Raw genomic sequence first — 19036 nt, forward strand, 5'->3', positions numbered from 1 at the left:
ACAGTCCTCATAAAACCGGAATTAACATCAATAACTGAAACTATCCAACAGGAACATAAACCTCTGACAAAAATGAAACACATTACAATAATATCAGGATACTTCCAACCGAACAAAACAGCCATTGACATAATACATGAAATAGGCCAGCTGATCACTCACAGTAAACATTATAAACCACTAATTATTGCTGGAGACTTAAACTGCAGAATGGATATAAAAAACTACAAAGCAAAAGTAATAGTAGAAAAGTCGCAGGAAGAAGGCTTTATCCTAATAAACAATCCCAACACAGCTATTTATATGAGGTGTAATTGGAAAGTTTTATGAATGGATCCGCTACTGCTTACTGGTTTGGCGGGCACGTACACGGAGGGTGGGGAGTAAGTCATTGCCTTGTCCTTGAACGTCCTCTGACAGGAAACTGTGTTTCCTTTATTCAGTTCATTGTGGCAGCTAGCTGAATGCGGGTCTGTTAGGGATTGTTGCCGGATTCTGTCTGCGTGAAAATAGATGTATAAACAGAGCAATGAATTTTTGTGAAATTTTGTTCTAAAACTGGGAAATCAGCTTCTGAGACTTAAAAACAGCTTTTGGAGGTAACTGTATGAGCCAGTCAAATGTTTTTGTCTGGTTCAACACATGTAAAAATGGCCGTGAATCATTTGAACATGAGCCACAGTCCGGCTGTCCTTCCACCTCAAAAATGAATGAAAGTGTTGTGAAAGTTTGCGACTTAGTGCGCTCTGATCATAGACTTACAATTAGGGAGATGGCTCATGAACTTAATTTAAGTTTCTATGCAGTTCAGTCAATTTTAACTGAAGACCTGAATATGCATTGAGTGTCCGCAAAATTATTTCCAAAAGTGTTGTCAAGTTACCAGAGACAATACTGACTTGAAGTGTGCCAAGAACTGATTAATGGGACTAAAAATGACCCAGATTTGTTAAATAGGGTAATTACAGGTGACAAATCATGGGTATATGGATATGATCCACCAACCAAAGTGCAGTTCTCGCAGTGGAAGACTACAGGTTCACCACAACTGAAAAAAGCACAGCAAAGTACGTCAAAGGTGAAGACAATGTAGGTGTTTCCTTTCCCCCCTCCCCTCCCCCCCTGTTCTGCTGGTATTGTGCATCATGAATTTACCCCTGGTGGACAGAAAATTAAGCAGGAATAGTACAAACGTGTCCTTGAGCATTTGGGTGAAAAGGCGTGGAAGAAAAGGCCTGCATTGTGGAAGTACGGGAGTTGGGTGCTACACCGTGACAATGCTTCAGCTCATCGTGCTTCTCCATCATTGAATTTTTCACCAAATTCAAAATTCCTGTGCTTCCACAACTGCCATATTCCCCTGATTTGGCCCCTGCGTACTTCTACCTGTTTCCTAAACTAAAATTTTCACTGAAAGGGAACCGATTTGACTCGATTGAAGACACCCAGGCAAATACGGAGAGCATCCTTAACACATTTCAGGGAAAGCATTTCCAGGAATGTTTCCAAAAGTGGAAACACCATTGGAGTCGGTGTGTTCCGTCAGAACAGGACTATTTTGAAGGAGACGAATCAAAGTAGCATGTAAGTACCACCATTATACAATTACAAGGCCATTCTTAAAACTTTCCAATCAAACCTCGTATTTGCCACAATGGCGAAGGTACAATAGACATTGCATTCATAAGAGGTAATATGCCGCTTCCCTGAACTGCAGCCTACACACCACTTCGGAAACATATCCCTCTGGAAATAAACATCCAAGGAGCACGGCGAAAAGTGCAAGAAAAAGATGAAGAAGCACTTCGAGAACAATAGACTTCGGGAAAATGGAAGCAAAATCCAATGATATAAAACAAATCGAAGTGCTATGACACAATTCGTGACTAGAGGAAGCCACAGAAGCGATAGAACTAACACAAGCCGCCAATGCCAGGTACAAAAGAAAAGCGAAAAAATGGTTGGACACAGAGTGTTACAGTCTAGGAAAAGATGCACTAGAAAGCCTACATCAACTAAAACACTGCGCAAAGAACTCTATCCTCCTCAGGACTTATGCCGACAAACTAAATATCTATTAGAAAAATCTAAAGCAAAAGAAGAGAACATTACAAGCAAGAGAAAGAAAGAAACTAGTGGAGGAAGCCTCAAAAGACCCATATATTGTGCCACGCCCCAGAAAATGAGCTGAAACACATTATGTCCATACAAAAATAAGGGAGATGCACTTCGACAACATACTGAACAAGGAAGGACTAAAAGGGAGACCAGAGGGCAGAAACGATTTTTTATCAGTCTACTGAATGGCTTGATGCAGCCCGCCACGAATTCCGTTCCTGTGCTAACCTCTTCATCTCAGAGTAGCACTTGCAACCTACGTCCTCAATTATTTGCTTGACCTATTCCAATCTCTGTCTTCCTCTACAGTTTTTGCCCTCTACAGCTCCCTCTAGTATCATGGAAGTCATTCCCTCATGTCTTAGCAGATGTCCTATCATCTTGTCCCTTCTCCTTATCAGTGTTTTCCACATATTCCTTTCCTCTCCGATTCTGCATAGAACCTCCTCATTCCTTACCTTATCAGTCTACCTAATTTTCAACATTCGTCTATAGCACCACATCTCAAATGCTTCGATTCTCTTCTGTTCCGGTTTTCCCACAGTCCATGTTTCACTACCATACAATGCTGTACTCCAGACGTACATCCTCAGAAATTTCTTCCTCAAATTAAGGCCAGTATTTGATATTAATAGACTTCTCTTGGCCAGAAATGCCTTTTTTGCCATAGTGAGTCTGCTTTTGATGTCCTCCTTGCTCCGTCCATCATTGGTTATTTTACTGCCTAGGTAGCAGAATTACTTAACTTCATTGACTTTGTGACCATCAATCCTGATGTTGAGATTCTCGCTGTTCTCATTTCTACTACTTCTCATTACCTTTGTCTTTCCCCGATTTACTCTCAAACCATACTGTGTACTCATTAGACTGTTCATTTCGTTCAGCAGATCATTTAATTCTTCTTCACTTTCACTCAGGATAGCAATGTCATCAACGAATCGTATCATTGATATCCTATCACCTTGTATTTTAATTCCACTCCTGAGCCTTTCTTTTATTTCCATCACTGCTTCCTCGATGTACAGATTGAAGAGTAGGGGCGAAAGGCTACAGCCTTGTCTTACACCCTTCTTAATACGAGCACTTCGTTCTTGATCGTCCACTCTTATTATTCCCCCTTGGTTCTTGTACATATTGTATATGACCCATCTCTCCCTATAGCTTACCCCTACTTTTTTCAGAATCTCGAATAGCTTGCACCATTTTATATTGTCGAACACTTTTTCCAGCTCAACAAATCCTACGAAAGTGTCTTGATATTTCTTTAGCCTTGCTTCCATTATTAGCCGTAACGTCAGAATTGCCTCTCTCGTCCCTTTACTTTTCCTAAAGCCAAACTGATCGTCACCTAGTGCATTCTCAATTTTCTTTTCCATTCTTCTGTATATTATTCTTGTAAGCAGCTTCGATGCATGAGCTGTTAAGCTGATTGTGCGATAATTCTCGCACTTGTCAGCTCTTGCCGTCTTTGGAATTGTGGGGATGATGCTTTTCCGAAAGTCAGATGGTATGTCGCCAGACTCATATATTCTACACACCAACGTGAATAGTCGTTTTGTTGCCACTTCCCCCAATGATTTTAGAAATTCTGATGGAATGTTATCTATCCCTTCTGCCTTATTTGGCCATAAGTCCTCCAAAGCTCTTTTAAATTCCGATTCTAATACTGGATCCCCTATCTCTTCTAAATCGACTCCTGTTTCTTCTTCTATCACATCAGACAAATCTTCACCCTCATAGAGGCTTTCAATGTATTCTTTCCGCCTATCTGCTCTCTCCTCTGCATTTAACAGTAGAATTCACGTTGCATTCTTAATGTTACCACCGTTGTTTTGACTTTCCTGTATGCTGAGTCTGTCCTTCCGACAATCATATCTTTTTCCATGTCTTCACATTTTTCCTGGAGCCATTTCGTCTTAGGTTCCCTGCACTTCCTATTTATTTCATTCCTCAGCGACTTGTATTTCTGTATTCCTGATTTTCCCGGAACATGTTTGTACTTCCTCCTTTCATCAATCAACTGAAGTATTTCTTCTGTTACCCATGGTTTCTTCACAGCTACCTTCTTTGTACCTATGTTTTCCTTCCCAACTTCTGTAATGGCCCATTTTAGAGATGTCCATTCCTGTTCAACTGTACTGCCTACTGCGCTATTCCTTATTGCTGTATCTATAGCGTTAGAGAACTTCAAACGTATCTCATCATTCCTTAGTACTTCCGTATCCCACTTCTTTGCGTATTGATTCTTCCTGACTAATGTCTGGAACTTCAGCCTACTCTTCATCACTACTATATTGTGATCTGAGTCTATATCTGCTCCTGGGTATGCCTTACAGTCCAGTATCTGATTTCAGAATCTCTGTCTGACCATGAGGTAATCTAATTGAAATCTTCCCGTATCTCCCGGCCTTTTCCAAGTATACCTCCTCCTCTTGTGATTCTTGAACAGGGAATTCGCTATTACTAGCTGAAACTTGTTACAGAACTCAATTAGTCTTTCTCCTCTTTCATTCCTTGTCCCAAGCCCATATTCTTCTGTAACCTTTTCTTCTACTCCTTCCCCTACAACTGCATTCCAGTCGCCCATGACTATTAGATTTTCGTCCCCCTGTACATACTGCATTACCCTTTCAATATCCTCATACACTTTCTCTATCTGTTCATCTTCAGCCTGCGACGTCGGCATGTATACCCGAACTACCGTTGTCAGTGTTGGTCTGCTGTCGATTCTGATTAGAACAACCCGGTCACTAACTTTTCACAGTAACACACTCTCCGCCCTACCTTCCTATTCGTAACGAATCCTACACCTGTTATACCATTTTCTGCTGTTGTTGATATTACCCGATACTCATCTGACCAGAAATCCTTGTCTTCCTTCCACTTCACTTCACTGATCCCTACCATATCTAGATTGAGCCTTTGCATTTCCCTTTTCAGATTTTCTAGTTTCCCTACCACGTTCAAGCTTCTGACATTCCACGCCCCAACACGTAGAACGTTATCCATTCGTTGGTTATTAAACCTTTTTCTCATGGTAACCTCCCCCTTGGCAGTCCCCTCCCGGAGATCCGAATGGGGGAATCTTTTGCCAATGGAGAGATCATCATGACACTTCTTCAATTACAGGCCACATGTCCTGTGGATACACGATACGTGTCTTTAATGCAGTGGTTTCCACTGCCTTCTGCATCCTCATGTCGTTGATCATTGCTGATTCTTCCACCTTTAGGGGCAATTTCCCACCCCTAGGACAAGAGAGTACCCTGAACCTCTATTCGCTCCTCTACCCTCTTTGACAAGGCCGTTGGCAGAATGAGGCTGACTTCTTATGCCGGAAGTCTTCGGGCGCCAATGTTGATTATTTATCAAAATTTAGGCAGTGGTGGGGATCGAACCCGGGACCGAAGACGTTTTGATTATGAATCAAAGACGCTACCACTAGACCACGTGGTCAGGGAGGATACAATGCCACAAACAACTGTGGAATGGATCTCATTGGCCACAGAAGAGATCAGAGATCCCATTAACAGCACCAAGAACAAAACAGCTGCAGGCCCTGACAGACTTTATAGCGAATATTTAAAAGACACTGCCCCAAATACTAATGCCAATAAGTACAAAACTATACAAGTACATAGAAACAGCCTACATTCCAAAACAGTGGAGACAGTCAATAGTAAAAGTGCTTTACAAAGGAAAAGGAGACCTCAAGGACCCTAGCAAATACAGAGGTACAGCGCTAGAAAACTTATCTTTCAAAGTGTTCACAAAAATAATAATAATAGAAAGAATAATGCATACAATCAACAAACACCACCTTGAAAGCCAAATGGGGTTCAGGAAGGGAAGGTCAACTCTGAATGCAATAGAACTCCTGCTAAAGAGAGTATAAGAAGCTCTAGAAGCCAGAGAAAAATTCTATGTAGTTTTCATAGATTTCACAAAAGCCTTTGACTTTATTAACAGAAAATAAATGAGCAAAAAACTAGAAGAAAACTCAGGAGAAAACAACATATGGATACAAATCATAAGTGCAATACTGTGATGGAATGAAATGAGAGTATCGGACAACATCACCCTGTCACAACCGATTCTCCAATTAAACAGAGTAGTACATGGAGACCCACTGAGTCCTCTGTTATTTACCCTTGCAGTGGAAGAAATTGTAAAAATACCCCAAAGGGAGAGTGCAGTCTCATATGCATACGTGCAGACGATATTGCAATAGGCGTAAAGGACAATGCAAAGTTACAAGAAGCCACAAACGATATGAAAAATTGGCGTGTTGAGCACAGGTTCAAAATAAATGTGGCGAAAACAGAAATGGGAATACGCATAAATGGAGGAGGAGCACCTGCATCAGTTGAGATCTTCATACGGGAGAGAAAACTGGAGATTGTACTGGACTTCAAGTGTCTTAGGAGTCACAATATAAACAACTGCAAAATGTTTCACAAAGCATGTCACAGAGAAAGCAATGCAAGCAATAACGGCAGTCCATGAAATACAATACATTAGATTTCTTAGCCTAGAGACAGCAATGGCACTATCCAGAGCCAAAATCTTCCCAATACTGAGATATGGCGCAGAAATTATTGGACCACATCTTACAGTGAAAAACCTAACAACACTAGAAAGAATGAAGGCTACCTATATAAAGAAAGCAACAGGAGTCTCCCAAAACAACACGATCCAGACTCGTATACTTACTGGTGAGGGAACCCTTCCTCACTAAAGACCTACGGGCACACCTGATGCTACCCAACAGCAGCGCTTTGGAAACTCAATTTAAAACTTTGAAGGAAAAAAGGGAAGCCATACCTCCAGAATTTTACAGTACGGGCACCACGATTGACTGAACATGGACAAAGGAAAACTTCGAGATGAGACACGTGATCACCAGAATGGCAGTCCATGGTTTCCACCACCGTATTTGCAACAACACGTCATACCGTGAAACAAATGAAATGTGTGAGTGTAAACTGTGTCATCAAATATGCAATGGTTACCATATAGAGCTCTGTACCAAAAGGACACGGTCAATGACTATGCAAACCACAATATGTAAAATTTCTAATTTCTTTTACCATCATCATTGTACTTTGAATCTGTATGGCTATTTGGCTGCAATGAACTTATTTATTATATTCCCTTCCACCTGCTTTATTTTTATATTTTCTCATTTCACCAATTAAATTCAAATTCTCCTTTGATATCCAAGGTTTTCTATTGATTTGAGCCTCTGCTGCCTTCACTATTTCATCTCTAAAAGCTACCCCATTCACCTTCTACTGCATGCCTTTCCCCTCTTCAAGCCATCACCATATAATGCTCCCTCTGAAACTCTCGACAACTTCTGCTTCTTTCAACTTATCCAAATCTGGTTTCAAAACCCCTGTCTTACCGTTACATAATCCACCTGAAAGCTTCCAGGTCCCTTCCACATATACAACCTTCTTTCATGATTCTTAACCGAAGTGCTAGGGATGATTAAATTATGCTCTCTGCAGTATTCTGCCACGTGGCCTCCTCTTTCATTCCTTTCCTCCAGTCGCCCTACTATTTTTCTCGCTCTTCCTTTTACTATCAAATTTCAATTGCCCACCACAAATAAATTTTTCTCTCTTAAGTATCTGAAGAATTTCTTTTATTTCATACATTTCTCCAATTTCTACATCATCTGGAGAGCTAATTAGCTTATGAACTTGTACTATTGTTGTGGGTGTGGGCTTCGTGTCAATCTTGGCTACAATAATGCTTTCACTAGCTGTTCACAGTATCTTACACGCATTCCTATTTTCTTATTTGTTATTAGCCCTACTCCTGCATTAACCCTATCTGATTTTGTATTTACAACCTTGTATTCGTCTGACGAGAAGTCCTGTTCCTCCTCCTACCACTGAACTTCACTAATTGCTATTGCATCTAAATTCAACTCATCCATTTCTCTTTTTAAATTTTCTAACCTACCTGTCTGAGTAAGAGATCTAACATTCCACACTCCAGTCCGTAGAATGTCAATTTTCTTTCTCCTGATGACGACATCCTTGTGAGTAGCCCCACGCGGAGTGCCAAATGGGGGACTATTTTACCCAAGAAGATGCCGTCGTCATTTAACCATACAATAGAGTTGCATGCCTCGGAAAAAATTATGGCTGTAGTTTTCTCCAGCTTTCAGCCATTCACAATACCAGGCATTCTGGCTGATGTTACAAGGCCAGATCCTTCACTCATCCAGACTGTTACTCCTGCAACTACTGTAAAGGCTGTCATCCCTCTTCATGAACCACACTTTCATGTGGCCTGTCAACAGAGACCCTATGGCACGGCTATCGGTATTGCTGAGACAAGCAAACCACCCCACCAACAGCAAGGTCCTTGGTTCTTGAGGGGGTTGTTCCGGAATACCTAACAAAAAATGCAAAATACAAGCAATTAGAATCGAACTTTTCACTGGACCTATACAGTTCAAATGAAGGCAGCAATAAAGACACACCTGCACAAAACAATGACAATCGAAAAATAGCACACAAAAATTCCTCAAGAATGAACTACAAGAAAATGTAAGAAAACACACAAATGGAATCATGCTTACAGTGGGCCAATACTGCTCTGAAAATGAAGACAGGAATACCAGACAACCCCCAAACAACAACTGTATGGCTGAGAAATGACACATGAAAAAAAACCACAAAATTTGAGTAATATATTTTGGTTGACCTACGTAGCAAAATGAATGGTCAGTGTACTCGAGAACTGACAAATATTGTGAGCTGTGATCATTCCAGCATCACGCGACATTTGCATGCAATGGGGAAGATTCAACAATTGGGTGTATGGGTACCACATGCTGTTAAGCCAAAATCACAAAAATCAGCAGATTGTCATATGTGCATCTCTGCTAACTCATCATCAATTAACTCACAAAGAATTACTTCTGCAAGGTTTAACCATCACTGCTGATGACATTTATTGTCAACAACAACCAGAAAGACGGCATGACGTGATGCTACTCCACGATAATGTCAGCCCACTTTCTGCTAGACTGACAAAAAAACTATACAGGACATCATTCTGCACCCTCCTTATTCACCTGATCTTGCGTCCTCAGATTTTCACCTTTTCTGCTTTCCATCGAACAACCTTCAAGGAGCTTCCTTTCTGATTGAGAATGCTTTCCGAACACGGTTTGGCGACTTCTCCTCCACAAAACCATGTGATTTCTACAGTTGCAGAAATGAAGAGTTATCCTAGCATTGCTGGACTGTTGTACATAGTGAAGGAGAATACTATACTATTAATGACTACAGTCTCTGTTACGTGCTGTGCTTATTAAATTTATGGAAAAATACCATGAACTTATGCACCAACCTACTACATGTACCTTTAAACAATTGGAATCACATGATAAATGAAAATTAACACGTCAAAAACCGAAACCTGATAAATAACCAATGAGTAGCAAAGTCGCGACCACATTCAACAGGGCTATTACTACAAAACCACTGTACAAAAAGAAACATCTACCATAAGAGTGAGCCACTCATAGCAAGAACACAACCCTTGTAAGAACAATCGATTGCAGCAGACCCTCCATGATGTCACATTCATGGGAGGGGTGGGGGGTGGGTGGAGGGGAGGGGGAGAGAGGGTATTGTAAGGAGGAAAAAAGAAAAGCAGTCAAATTTTTGTAAAATCCCAAATTATAAATAACATTACTGCTTGTTTCATTCACAATCATTTGAACTATGCATTTAGGTTTCTGGTTTATCTCACCCTGAAGAAACTTACCACATTACAAAAACAGCCAAATCATATTAAGAAATAACATGACAAATTATAATCACTAATAGTTTCACTCACAACAACAGTTTAACATGTGTTCTTAAATCCTGCCTAATCTTAACCTTGGAAATCGCGCAAAATACATAAAGCAGCAGCCAAATATCTGGGCGGGGGAGCGGAATAATTTTTTTACTACTATCTCTATCGACAATTTAAGCAGAGTGTCAGATTACACCCAAACCACACCCTCTTACAGCATGACAGATTTGGTAAAAGAAATACCATAGTTTCTGATCTTCAAAGGTTACCCAAGACAACCATGGTTAACATTTAATAAGATGCCTCTTACATCCGTTACTATGTAAATTCATGCCATCACACAGAATGTCTTGGATCCTGGAATCAGATGTGTGCTTGGGCCATACCCGAAAAATGAAAATAACTAGAATCTTGTCACTGTGCAAATAAATAATAAGAAATGAAAATCAAATTTTCTCTCTCAACTACAGACTTGTTAGTCTGCTACCCTTCTCTCAAAAGTTCTTGAAAAACTAATATACATCAGGTTTATGTCATATATTGAAAGAAATGGTATCATAAATGGTAGACAGTTCGGATTCCAGAAAGGAAAATCAACAGTTTCAGCTGCATCTGAATGTACAAATATAACTTCGGTAGGATTAGATCGAGGCCAAAATCCTCTTAATACTTTCTGGGACATAAAAGCTTACTATCAAGCTGACCAAGACATTTTAATACAAGGAAACTTGACTACTATGAGATTAGAGGAATTTTTCTTTGTATCATACCTGCAAAACAGAAAACAAGCATTATAAATACAACCAAACACAAAAGCAATATTTAATGGAATTTCAACAAGTAAGTCAAAGTGTACCACAGGTTATCATATTGGGTCAATCCATATAAAGTGGTCCAGTGATGGTTGCTTGACCATTTTTAAATATTTTAATTTTTTTATGTGCAATTGCCCTATAATTGAGAAGTTCAAAACAGTTTTTTTAAAATTATTTATCTTGCACCTTTACTGGACGGTAGCCATTTTTATTTGTAGGTCCTTGACGATTTTTCAGTCTGGAGACATTAGCGAAAATGTGACTCACTCTGCACTGGGTTAAGTTACAACATTGCAATTGACATGATTGTTTTTAGAAGAGTATCCTCTACAACATTGACTATTACACAAAATACCCCACATTCAAAAAGAACCGGTAAAAATTACCTCCAAAGTTTGGTATCCAAATTTTCAAAAATCCACTTTTTAGGCCCAAAAATAACAAACAAGGAGTGATTTATGAGAGTCTATTTTTTCCCTATGGTTAGATATCCTACACTACTAGCCTCATACAGAGCAAGAACATTTACAAATGTTTCCTTATTCTTTTTTTATAAATTTTTGAAATTTGCCAATTTTCATATTTTGTAAAGTTTGGGGTTAGTTATCTCAGGTGAGATTGAATATAAAAATATGATTTTTGCACAGTTTGTACAACTATGTGATAGCAATGTACTGTAAAAATTTCAACACTGATACCCGACTGTGAACAAAGATATGAATTTTTGAAAATAAGGAAATAATTCACATTACTTTACAACTGATCTTATGGCTGTTGCCTATTTAAACGGTTTACTGTTTCATTGTAATAAAATTTAATTGTGACATATATTTAGTTAACACTATCACCCAATATTCATTTAGTTTATTTATTTTTAATAATGCAATATTAAACAATAGAAGCTTTCGCTTTTGTTCTATGGTAATAAAAATGCCCATTTCTATTTTAGGTTTATTGTCAATAACGAAGTACATTATTGCTGGGTATGGCATTCTGTTAGAGTGGATGTACATACTTCATCGAGAGTGTAGAATGTGTTTTTTTGCTTTGTTCTGTGTGTAATTTGTAATTTTGAGAGATTAACTGGAATGCACTAACATGGCTGAACAGTTCTCTGTTGGACAGATAGCAAGTGAAGTATGTCACAAAACAGTTTTTTAAAAAAAAAGCCTGAAACATGTCAATAACTTTCATGAAGTTAGCCAAACTTTGTTTAAATTTCGAGTAAGTTCTTCTGTAACATCAGTGTGTGAGTTTCATGAGAAGAAATATACTCTGAAGTACAACCACATTTTTGGAAGAAAGTGCTGTTATCCACTTAAAGTTTATAAAAAGCCTATTACTAAAGGTTTAAGGAAAATAAAATTTGGAACATTTGTCCTTGTTATGTAAGGGTGAAACAGCTTCCCAAGTGAAATTTAATGTGATTCCTGGAAATTCTCTGTGCCCAAATTGTTATTCAAAAATACCTGTTGTGAATCCAGAACCAGAATCATGTAACCTTGTTAATGACATTTATATTCCTAATGAGGAAGCTGTTAGCACACTGGATTTTACTTGTTCTAAGTCAAGATGTATCTCCCGCTTCGAAACTAATAAAATTAAGTATCAGAAAAAGGAAAGCAGCTATTGAAAATAAGGTACAACAAATTTCAGCCGAAATTTGAAAATCATGCTTTAATAATACAGAGACCAACATTACTTCTAAATATGAAGAAAACCTATCACCAGCATCATCTGACACTGAATATTTGAGCTTAATAAAGAAATTAAAAATTAAATATTCAGTGACATCTAAAGGGAAAAGTTAAAATTTTAAGTTTGCTCACTGACTCATGGTTGAGAAAAAATAGTTCATGACTTCAACATTTCTCATCATTTGGTTAAACTAACCCAAAAATTAATGAAAGAGCAATGCATTCTTCCAGTTTCATGAAAGAAGAAAGGAGTAGGTATAAGTGAAAAGACAATTAAAAAGATCCAGTAGTTTTTTGAAGATGATGAAAGCAATAGAATGTACCCAGTTTGCAAAGATAGAAAAAGAGTTGTTATAAATGGAAATGACTACTGCCGTCAGATTTAAATGAACTTTATGTAGCTTTCCAAAATTCTCATCCTGAATGCAAAATTGGAAGATCAAAATTTCGTGACCTCCACCCTAAGTGGTGTATTTTGGCTGTATCCTCAGGGACACACTCTGTATGTGTTTGCTTATATCATCAAAATGTTGAACAAATGATTGCGGGTGCAAAACTCAGTGATCTTATCTACAAAGAGTTACTAGATTTAATGTTCTGTGACACTGACTGGGCAGAAATGATAACAGTTGTTACATCTCAGGAAGAGTACATGGAATCTTTAACTGATAACTTACAAAAACTCAAAAGTCACCACTATGTTTCGAAAATCCAAAGTAAGTTTTTGAAGGACAAAAAGCACAACTTCAGAGAAATTGAATGCATAGTGCTAGCTTATTTTGCAGAAAATTTTACATTTGTGATTCAGGATGCAATACAAAGATACCACTGGGTCAATGACCAGGCAACAGTGCATACATTTATTCTCTACTTTAAAAATGAGAAAGATGAAGTTTGCAGTTCTTCAATTTGCATTCCAAGCGACTACTTGGAGCACAGCACTTTGGCTGTACATGTGTTTCAAAAGTATGTAATAAATTACACAAAAGAAAATTTTTCCAAGGTTGAGAAGCTGATATAGTTTTCAGATGGAAGTGGTAGTCAGTATAAGAACAAAAAGAATTTTTCAAATCTGTGCAACCACAAAGCAGACTTTGGGTCGGAGGCTGAATGACACTTTTTTGCATCTTGCCATGGTAAAAATGCATGTGATGGAGTATGAGGTACAACAAAACAAGAAGTAAGTAAAGCCAGCCTACAAAGATGAACCACAGACCAAATTCATAAAAAATTAAGGAAACATTTGTAAGTGCTCTTGCTCTATTTGGGGCTAGTAGTGTACGATATCTAACTATAGGAATAAAATAGACACTCATAAATCACCCCTTCTTTGTTATTTTTGGACCTAAAATCTGGATTTTTGAAAATTTGGATACCAAACTTTGGAGGTCATTTTGACCGGTTACTTTTGAATGTAGGGTATTTTGTGTAATAGACACTGTTGTAGAGGACACTTTTCTAAAATCAATCATGTCAATTGCAATGTTGTAACTTAACCCAGTGCAGAGATTCAAATTTTCACTAATGTCTCCAGACTGAAAAATCGTCACGCGCCTACTAATAAAAATGGCCACCATCCAGTAAAGGTCCAAGATAAATTATTTTAAAAACTGTTTTTAACTTCTCAATTATATGGCAATCACACAAAAAAATTAAAATATTTAAAAATGGTCAAGCAACCAACTTAATTTTTATTGGACCACTTCATTTGGATTGAACCATATTAAGACCTCTGCTGGTCCTGTTATACATAAACGACTCATGTCTAAACACAAAGTGAAATTATTCTTTTATGCAGATGATACTACTGGTATGATCATCGACAAAAGCAAACTCATGATTCAGCATATGACTCAGTTGCTTATGTTCAAGAATTATGATGCTTTTGGAAAATCCTGCGATACTCAGCTTGCTCTGTTCATAAATGAGATCCACAGCGCAGTGGACAACTGTGCTCAGGTTGAGGCATTTGATACCGTCCCGCATTGCCGTTTAATGAAAAATATACGAGCTTATGGAGCAGACTCGCGATTGGATTGAAGACTTTCTTGCAGATAGAACTCAACCCATCACTCTCAATGGAACTAAATCGACAGATGTAAAGGTAATATCTGGAGTAGCACAGGGAAGTGTGACAGGGCAGCTGTTTACAGTATATGTAAATGATCTATTAGAAAGAGTCGAATGCTCTTTACGGCTATTCGCAGATGATGTAGTTGTATATACCAAAGTAGCAACGCCAAAAGATAGTAAGAATTTGCAGAATGACCTGCAGAGAATTGATGAATGGTGTATGCCCTGGCAGTTAACCCTTAGCACAAATAAATGTAACATATTGGGCATGCACAGGAAAAGAAATCCATTACTGTACAGCTACACTATTGATGACAAACAGCTGGAGACAATGTCTGCCGTAAAAACTGATAGTGGGAAAAGCCAACGCCAAACCCAGAGTCATCAGAAGAATCTTAAGGAAATGTAACTCATCCATGAAAGAAGTGGCTTGTAATGTGCTTGTTTACCCAATTCTTGAGTATTGTTCACCTATCTGGGATCCGTATCAGGGAGGACTGATAGAGGAGATAGAAGAGATCCAACGAAGAGTGGCACGTTTCGTCACAGGATCGTTTAGCTAGCGAGAGAGCGTTACAGAGACGCTAAACAAACTCCGCTGGCAGACGTTACAAGAGAGGCATTGTGCATCATGAAGAGATTTACTACTGAAATTTCGAGGCAGTACTTTTCAGGAGAAGTCGGACAAAATATTACTGCACCCCCACATACATCTCGCGTATTGACCATGAGGAGAAAACTCGAAAAATTAGAGCCAATACAGAGGCTTTCCAATAATCATTCTTCCCACACACTATTTGCGAAAGGAACAGGGTTGGAGGTATTGGATGGTGTACTGAAAGTACCCTCCACCACACAACATTAAGTGGTTGGCAGAGTATGATTTAGATGTAGATGAAACCAATAGGCTAATTCTCAATAATGAGAAAATTAAAGAAAAACTGTTTTGGAACAATAACACAAGAAAATTATAGGAATCTTCACAATTGCAGGCATTGGATATAATTGCAGTTCCAAACACAAAATTCTTAGGGCTCACCATGGTTAAAGCTATGTATTGGACCCCCCCCCCCCTTCCCTAAAATCTTGCTTTGTGGTGACAGCTTGATCTGAAGCACTGCCCGAGGTCTAGGTTAGGTCGTAAGGTGATAATATGGTTATGAGTTGGTGAAGCCACCAAATGTGAAAGTAAACAAGCTGGTTGTGGTAACAAATTGACCAGTAGTGAGGCCTAATGTTTACATCCACACCATACAGAAAAATGCATGGGGGTTCAATACCTTTTACCGTAGGTAACTTGTTCACTGTGGAAAGACCACATTGCTAACAAAGTTCTGCCATGTTTGTTCTCTGCCACTAGTAGCAAATGATGCTATGCAAATAGTGTACTTCTCATATTTTAATGCATTTATGACACTTGGCATAGATATATAGAGTCGATCGAGTGATGCAATTAAAATCTTTGAACTACAAAAAAGTAGCAATCAAAGCAATGGCTAATGCAAGAAGAACAGACAGCTGGAAGCCACTACTCAAAAAATTTAAAATTCTTTCTACAAATAGAACACACAAAACTCTCTGCTTGGAAAATAAGAAAAAATCTCTTCAAACATTTCATACTTATCTTTGGTACCAGAAACTGTATAAAGTTCAACACAACACAGTTAAGTGCAAAAGAAGCACTGCTTAATTGGCAATAAAATAAATAAAAAAAACAGCTGTTCACCTGTTTACTGCTTGACAATTGACGTATCAGTTTGGAAGACAAAATCTCAAAAACAATATAAATATTTCTTGTAGAAAGTCCCTTCTATTCAGTCAGTGAATTCATGCTAAATGCAAAGAATTGAATTAGGTATACAATGTCACAGAATTAAAACGTGTATAGGAAGAATGTTAGCAGATTCAAAGTGTGTATCTATGTATAGTATAACAGAATCAACTATGTATATGTAGAATATACAGTACATCACAAATGTATACTTTTGTATGGTTTTTTGTATTTAAAAATCTGTGATAATTAAACAGTGCATATGATTATTATTTTGTAAAACTGACATCACAAATATGCACTTAATCACATCCAAAGCTGCCCAATTAAATAGATAAAGACATCTCCAAAACGTAACACTTTTGGTAAGGCCTGTTGTGAAAAATGTTAAAATACAAGCAATACTACAAGTATAAAACTGTTATATTTACCTTCGTTTCCTTCAAATACAAAGGTGTCTTTCAAGGCGATATTGTGCAGTATGCAGCAAGCTCGAATAAAATGAACTATGTCTTCAATGTTCCTTAACTTAATATAAAACAACTGCTTAAAACGCTCCTTTAATACACGGAAACAATGTTCAACAACACTCGTACTTCTCGAAAGTACAAGATTGAAATCATTTTGCTGTCTGGTTAAATGCCCGGTGTTTCTGTACGGAGTCAGCAAATGCTTAAGGCATGGGTACGCGACGTCTCCCACAATACATAACTCGCTGCAAATTTCTCCGAGCTTTCTAAACAATGGTGATTTTCTGAACACTGTCTCGTCATCGACTGACCCCGGATAACCCACGAAAATGTCCCTTATACGTAGCTCGTGGTCGGAAACGATCTGCAATTGAATAGAATAAAAACGTTTCGTGTTCAAATATGAATAGGGATCGCTTTGAGGTTTATCAATCTTAATATGAGTGCCGCCGATGGCGCCAATCACACCTGGCAAACCGTTTGACCGGAAGCACGATTCTATGCCTGCTTTTTCTGCAGCGGACGGCCACTTTATTACACCAACGTATTCATTGCTAATGAAGTGTGACACCCTTTTCACAATGTTGCACAGAGTACTAGCAGAGATGCTGAATCTCTCTGACACATTTCTGAATGTGTCTGTTTCATGTCCAGCAAACCATAAAAAAATTAGGATTTGTTGTAAGGGGATCAGTTTTCCATTCCCACCCGCTTGATGGTTGTAATAGGCAGAATTTCTGTACTTTTCTGCAATGTACTCTGCAATGTGGCGTCGCACACGGAAATGTTCCAAAAACACGGCATCACTATACTGCGGCACCACGAGATCGAAATAATCATCTTTCTTCTGTCTTTTACTCCTCTGAACTGACGTTGCTTCAGACTGAACGAGAAAATCTTCTTCCTTCTGTCTCTTACTATTCTGAGCTAATGTTCCTTTAGACTGACTGAAATCATCGTCTTCCTTCTCTCTCTCTGTCCTCTGAACTAATGTTGCTTCAGACTGATTATGACTGGAAGGAATATAACCCGACCCACTGGACATCTGGAATGAATCGCATTCGTAAATAGCATTTTACACACAATTCCGGTCACTTTGCACTACTCCAAGTAAAAACGATTTCATATGCATGTATAAAATGCTTACGTTACCTGAACTGGCGTTTCTTCAAATTCGTCATCACTGGAAACAGAGTAATCAGAATCGCTGAGCATCTGGAATAAATTTCATCCGTAAATATCGTATATTACACAATGTCCAGCTACTTTGCAGTATCAAAAGTGATTTCACGGGAATAAGTGAAACGCTTAGCTTACCTGAAGCAAATTTTCTTCAAAATCATCGTCACTGGAAGGATAGTTACAATCCCAATCCCAAACAAACATCATTTTGAGGGGCTGGAAAAATCGTAAATTTCACATTACTGAAAGTTCAAGTTGCTTTGCTCTACTTCAAGTAAAATTGATTTCACAGTATCACAAAGATGCTTACCTTACAACTGATTTTGCACCAAAAAAAAAAAAAAAAAGCAAGAAACAGGAAAAAAACCGAAACCAAAACAAAGTTGCTTCCAATTTCAACAAGGCTAACAGATAGAGTGCACAGTGTAAACAAACCAACGAAGTTCGACAAAGTTATGCACATGCGCAGCCGTTGATCTTTGGAACAAATTTATTTAGACACTGGAAGATTTTTCTTCCGTGTTTCATAAATTATTTGAACGATTCTTTTATCGAAATGATGTGGAACGAGACAGTTTACAGGATATTTATAAATGATTAGTGTTAACATTTGTGAACATATTATTATTTTCAGTTCTGTTCATGAAACTACACCTTTTTTCTTTACTGGCTACTAGCTTTTAAGTAGAAATTCGTCAATGGAATAATTGTAGTTCTCCAGGAGAAATTATTTTAAATTACCCATATATTTAAAACTTGCTTCGCTACCTGTCAGACATTTTATGTTACTGGTCAAATGGTCAAAATCCTTTCTGAGCCACTAACACCTTTAGCTATGGTTAGTAAAGGTCGTTTTTTCTCTTGCGTAGGATATATGGACATCACTGTTTTTCTTAAATTGTGAGGAATTATTTATGACGAATTTCATTAGCGAATATATCTCCTGGTGTCGTGCTGAGCGATTAAAATGCCTAGCTCCTTGAAGAGGTACCTATATGACACTTGGAAACCACAATTGGTTACTGCCATATTGTAGAATTAAATGTGCACAGCTTTAGGCCGCTCAGAAACGACTGGGACGAT

General features: G+C 38.2%; 1 protein-coding gene across 3 annotated transcripts in view; it reads right to left on the minus strand.

Annotated features, from left to right (window-relative positions):
• Positions 1-18325, minus strand: part of LOC126427026 (putative nuclease HARBI1) — a 45271-nt gene extending 26946 nt beyond the window's left edge. The window contains exons 1-4 of one of the 3 annotated variants that reach the window (XR_007576502.1): positions 18264-18321; positions 18089-18169; positions 17924-17986; positions 8092-8529 (exon numbers count right to left, since the gene is read on the minus strand). Coding sequence is in view for 1 of the 3 variants with exons in the window: in XM_050089192.1 (XP_049945149.1) it covers positions 16733-17816; positions 17924-17986; positions 18089-18160 (1219 nt within the window). In the remaining 2 variants the exon portion in view is untranslated. Of the gene's footprint in view, positions 1-8091; positions 8530-16732; positions 17817-17923; positions 17987-18088; positions 18170-18263 lie in introns of all 3 variants that reach the window. The other 2 variants (XM_050089192.1, XR_007576501.1) reach the window with 2 other exon arrangements.
• Positions 18326-19036: the final 711 nt, after the last annotated feature.

This window comes from Schistocerca serialis, chromosome 11, assembly GCF_023864345.2.
Source record: "Schistocerca serialis cubense isolate TAMUIC-IGC-003099 chromosome 11, iqSchSeri2.2, whole genome shotgun sequence".
NCBI classification, from domain to species: Eukaryota; Metazoa; Arthropoda; class Insecta; order Orthoptera; family Acrididae; genus Schistocerca; species Schistocerca serialis.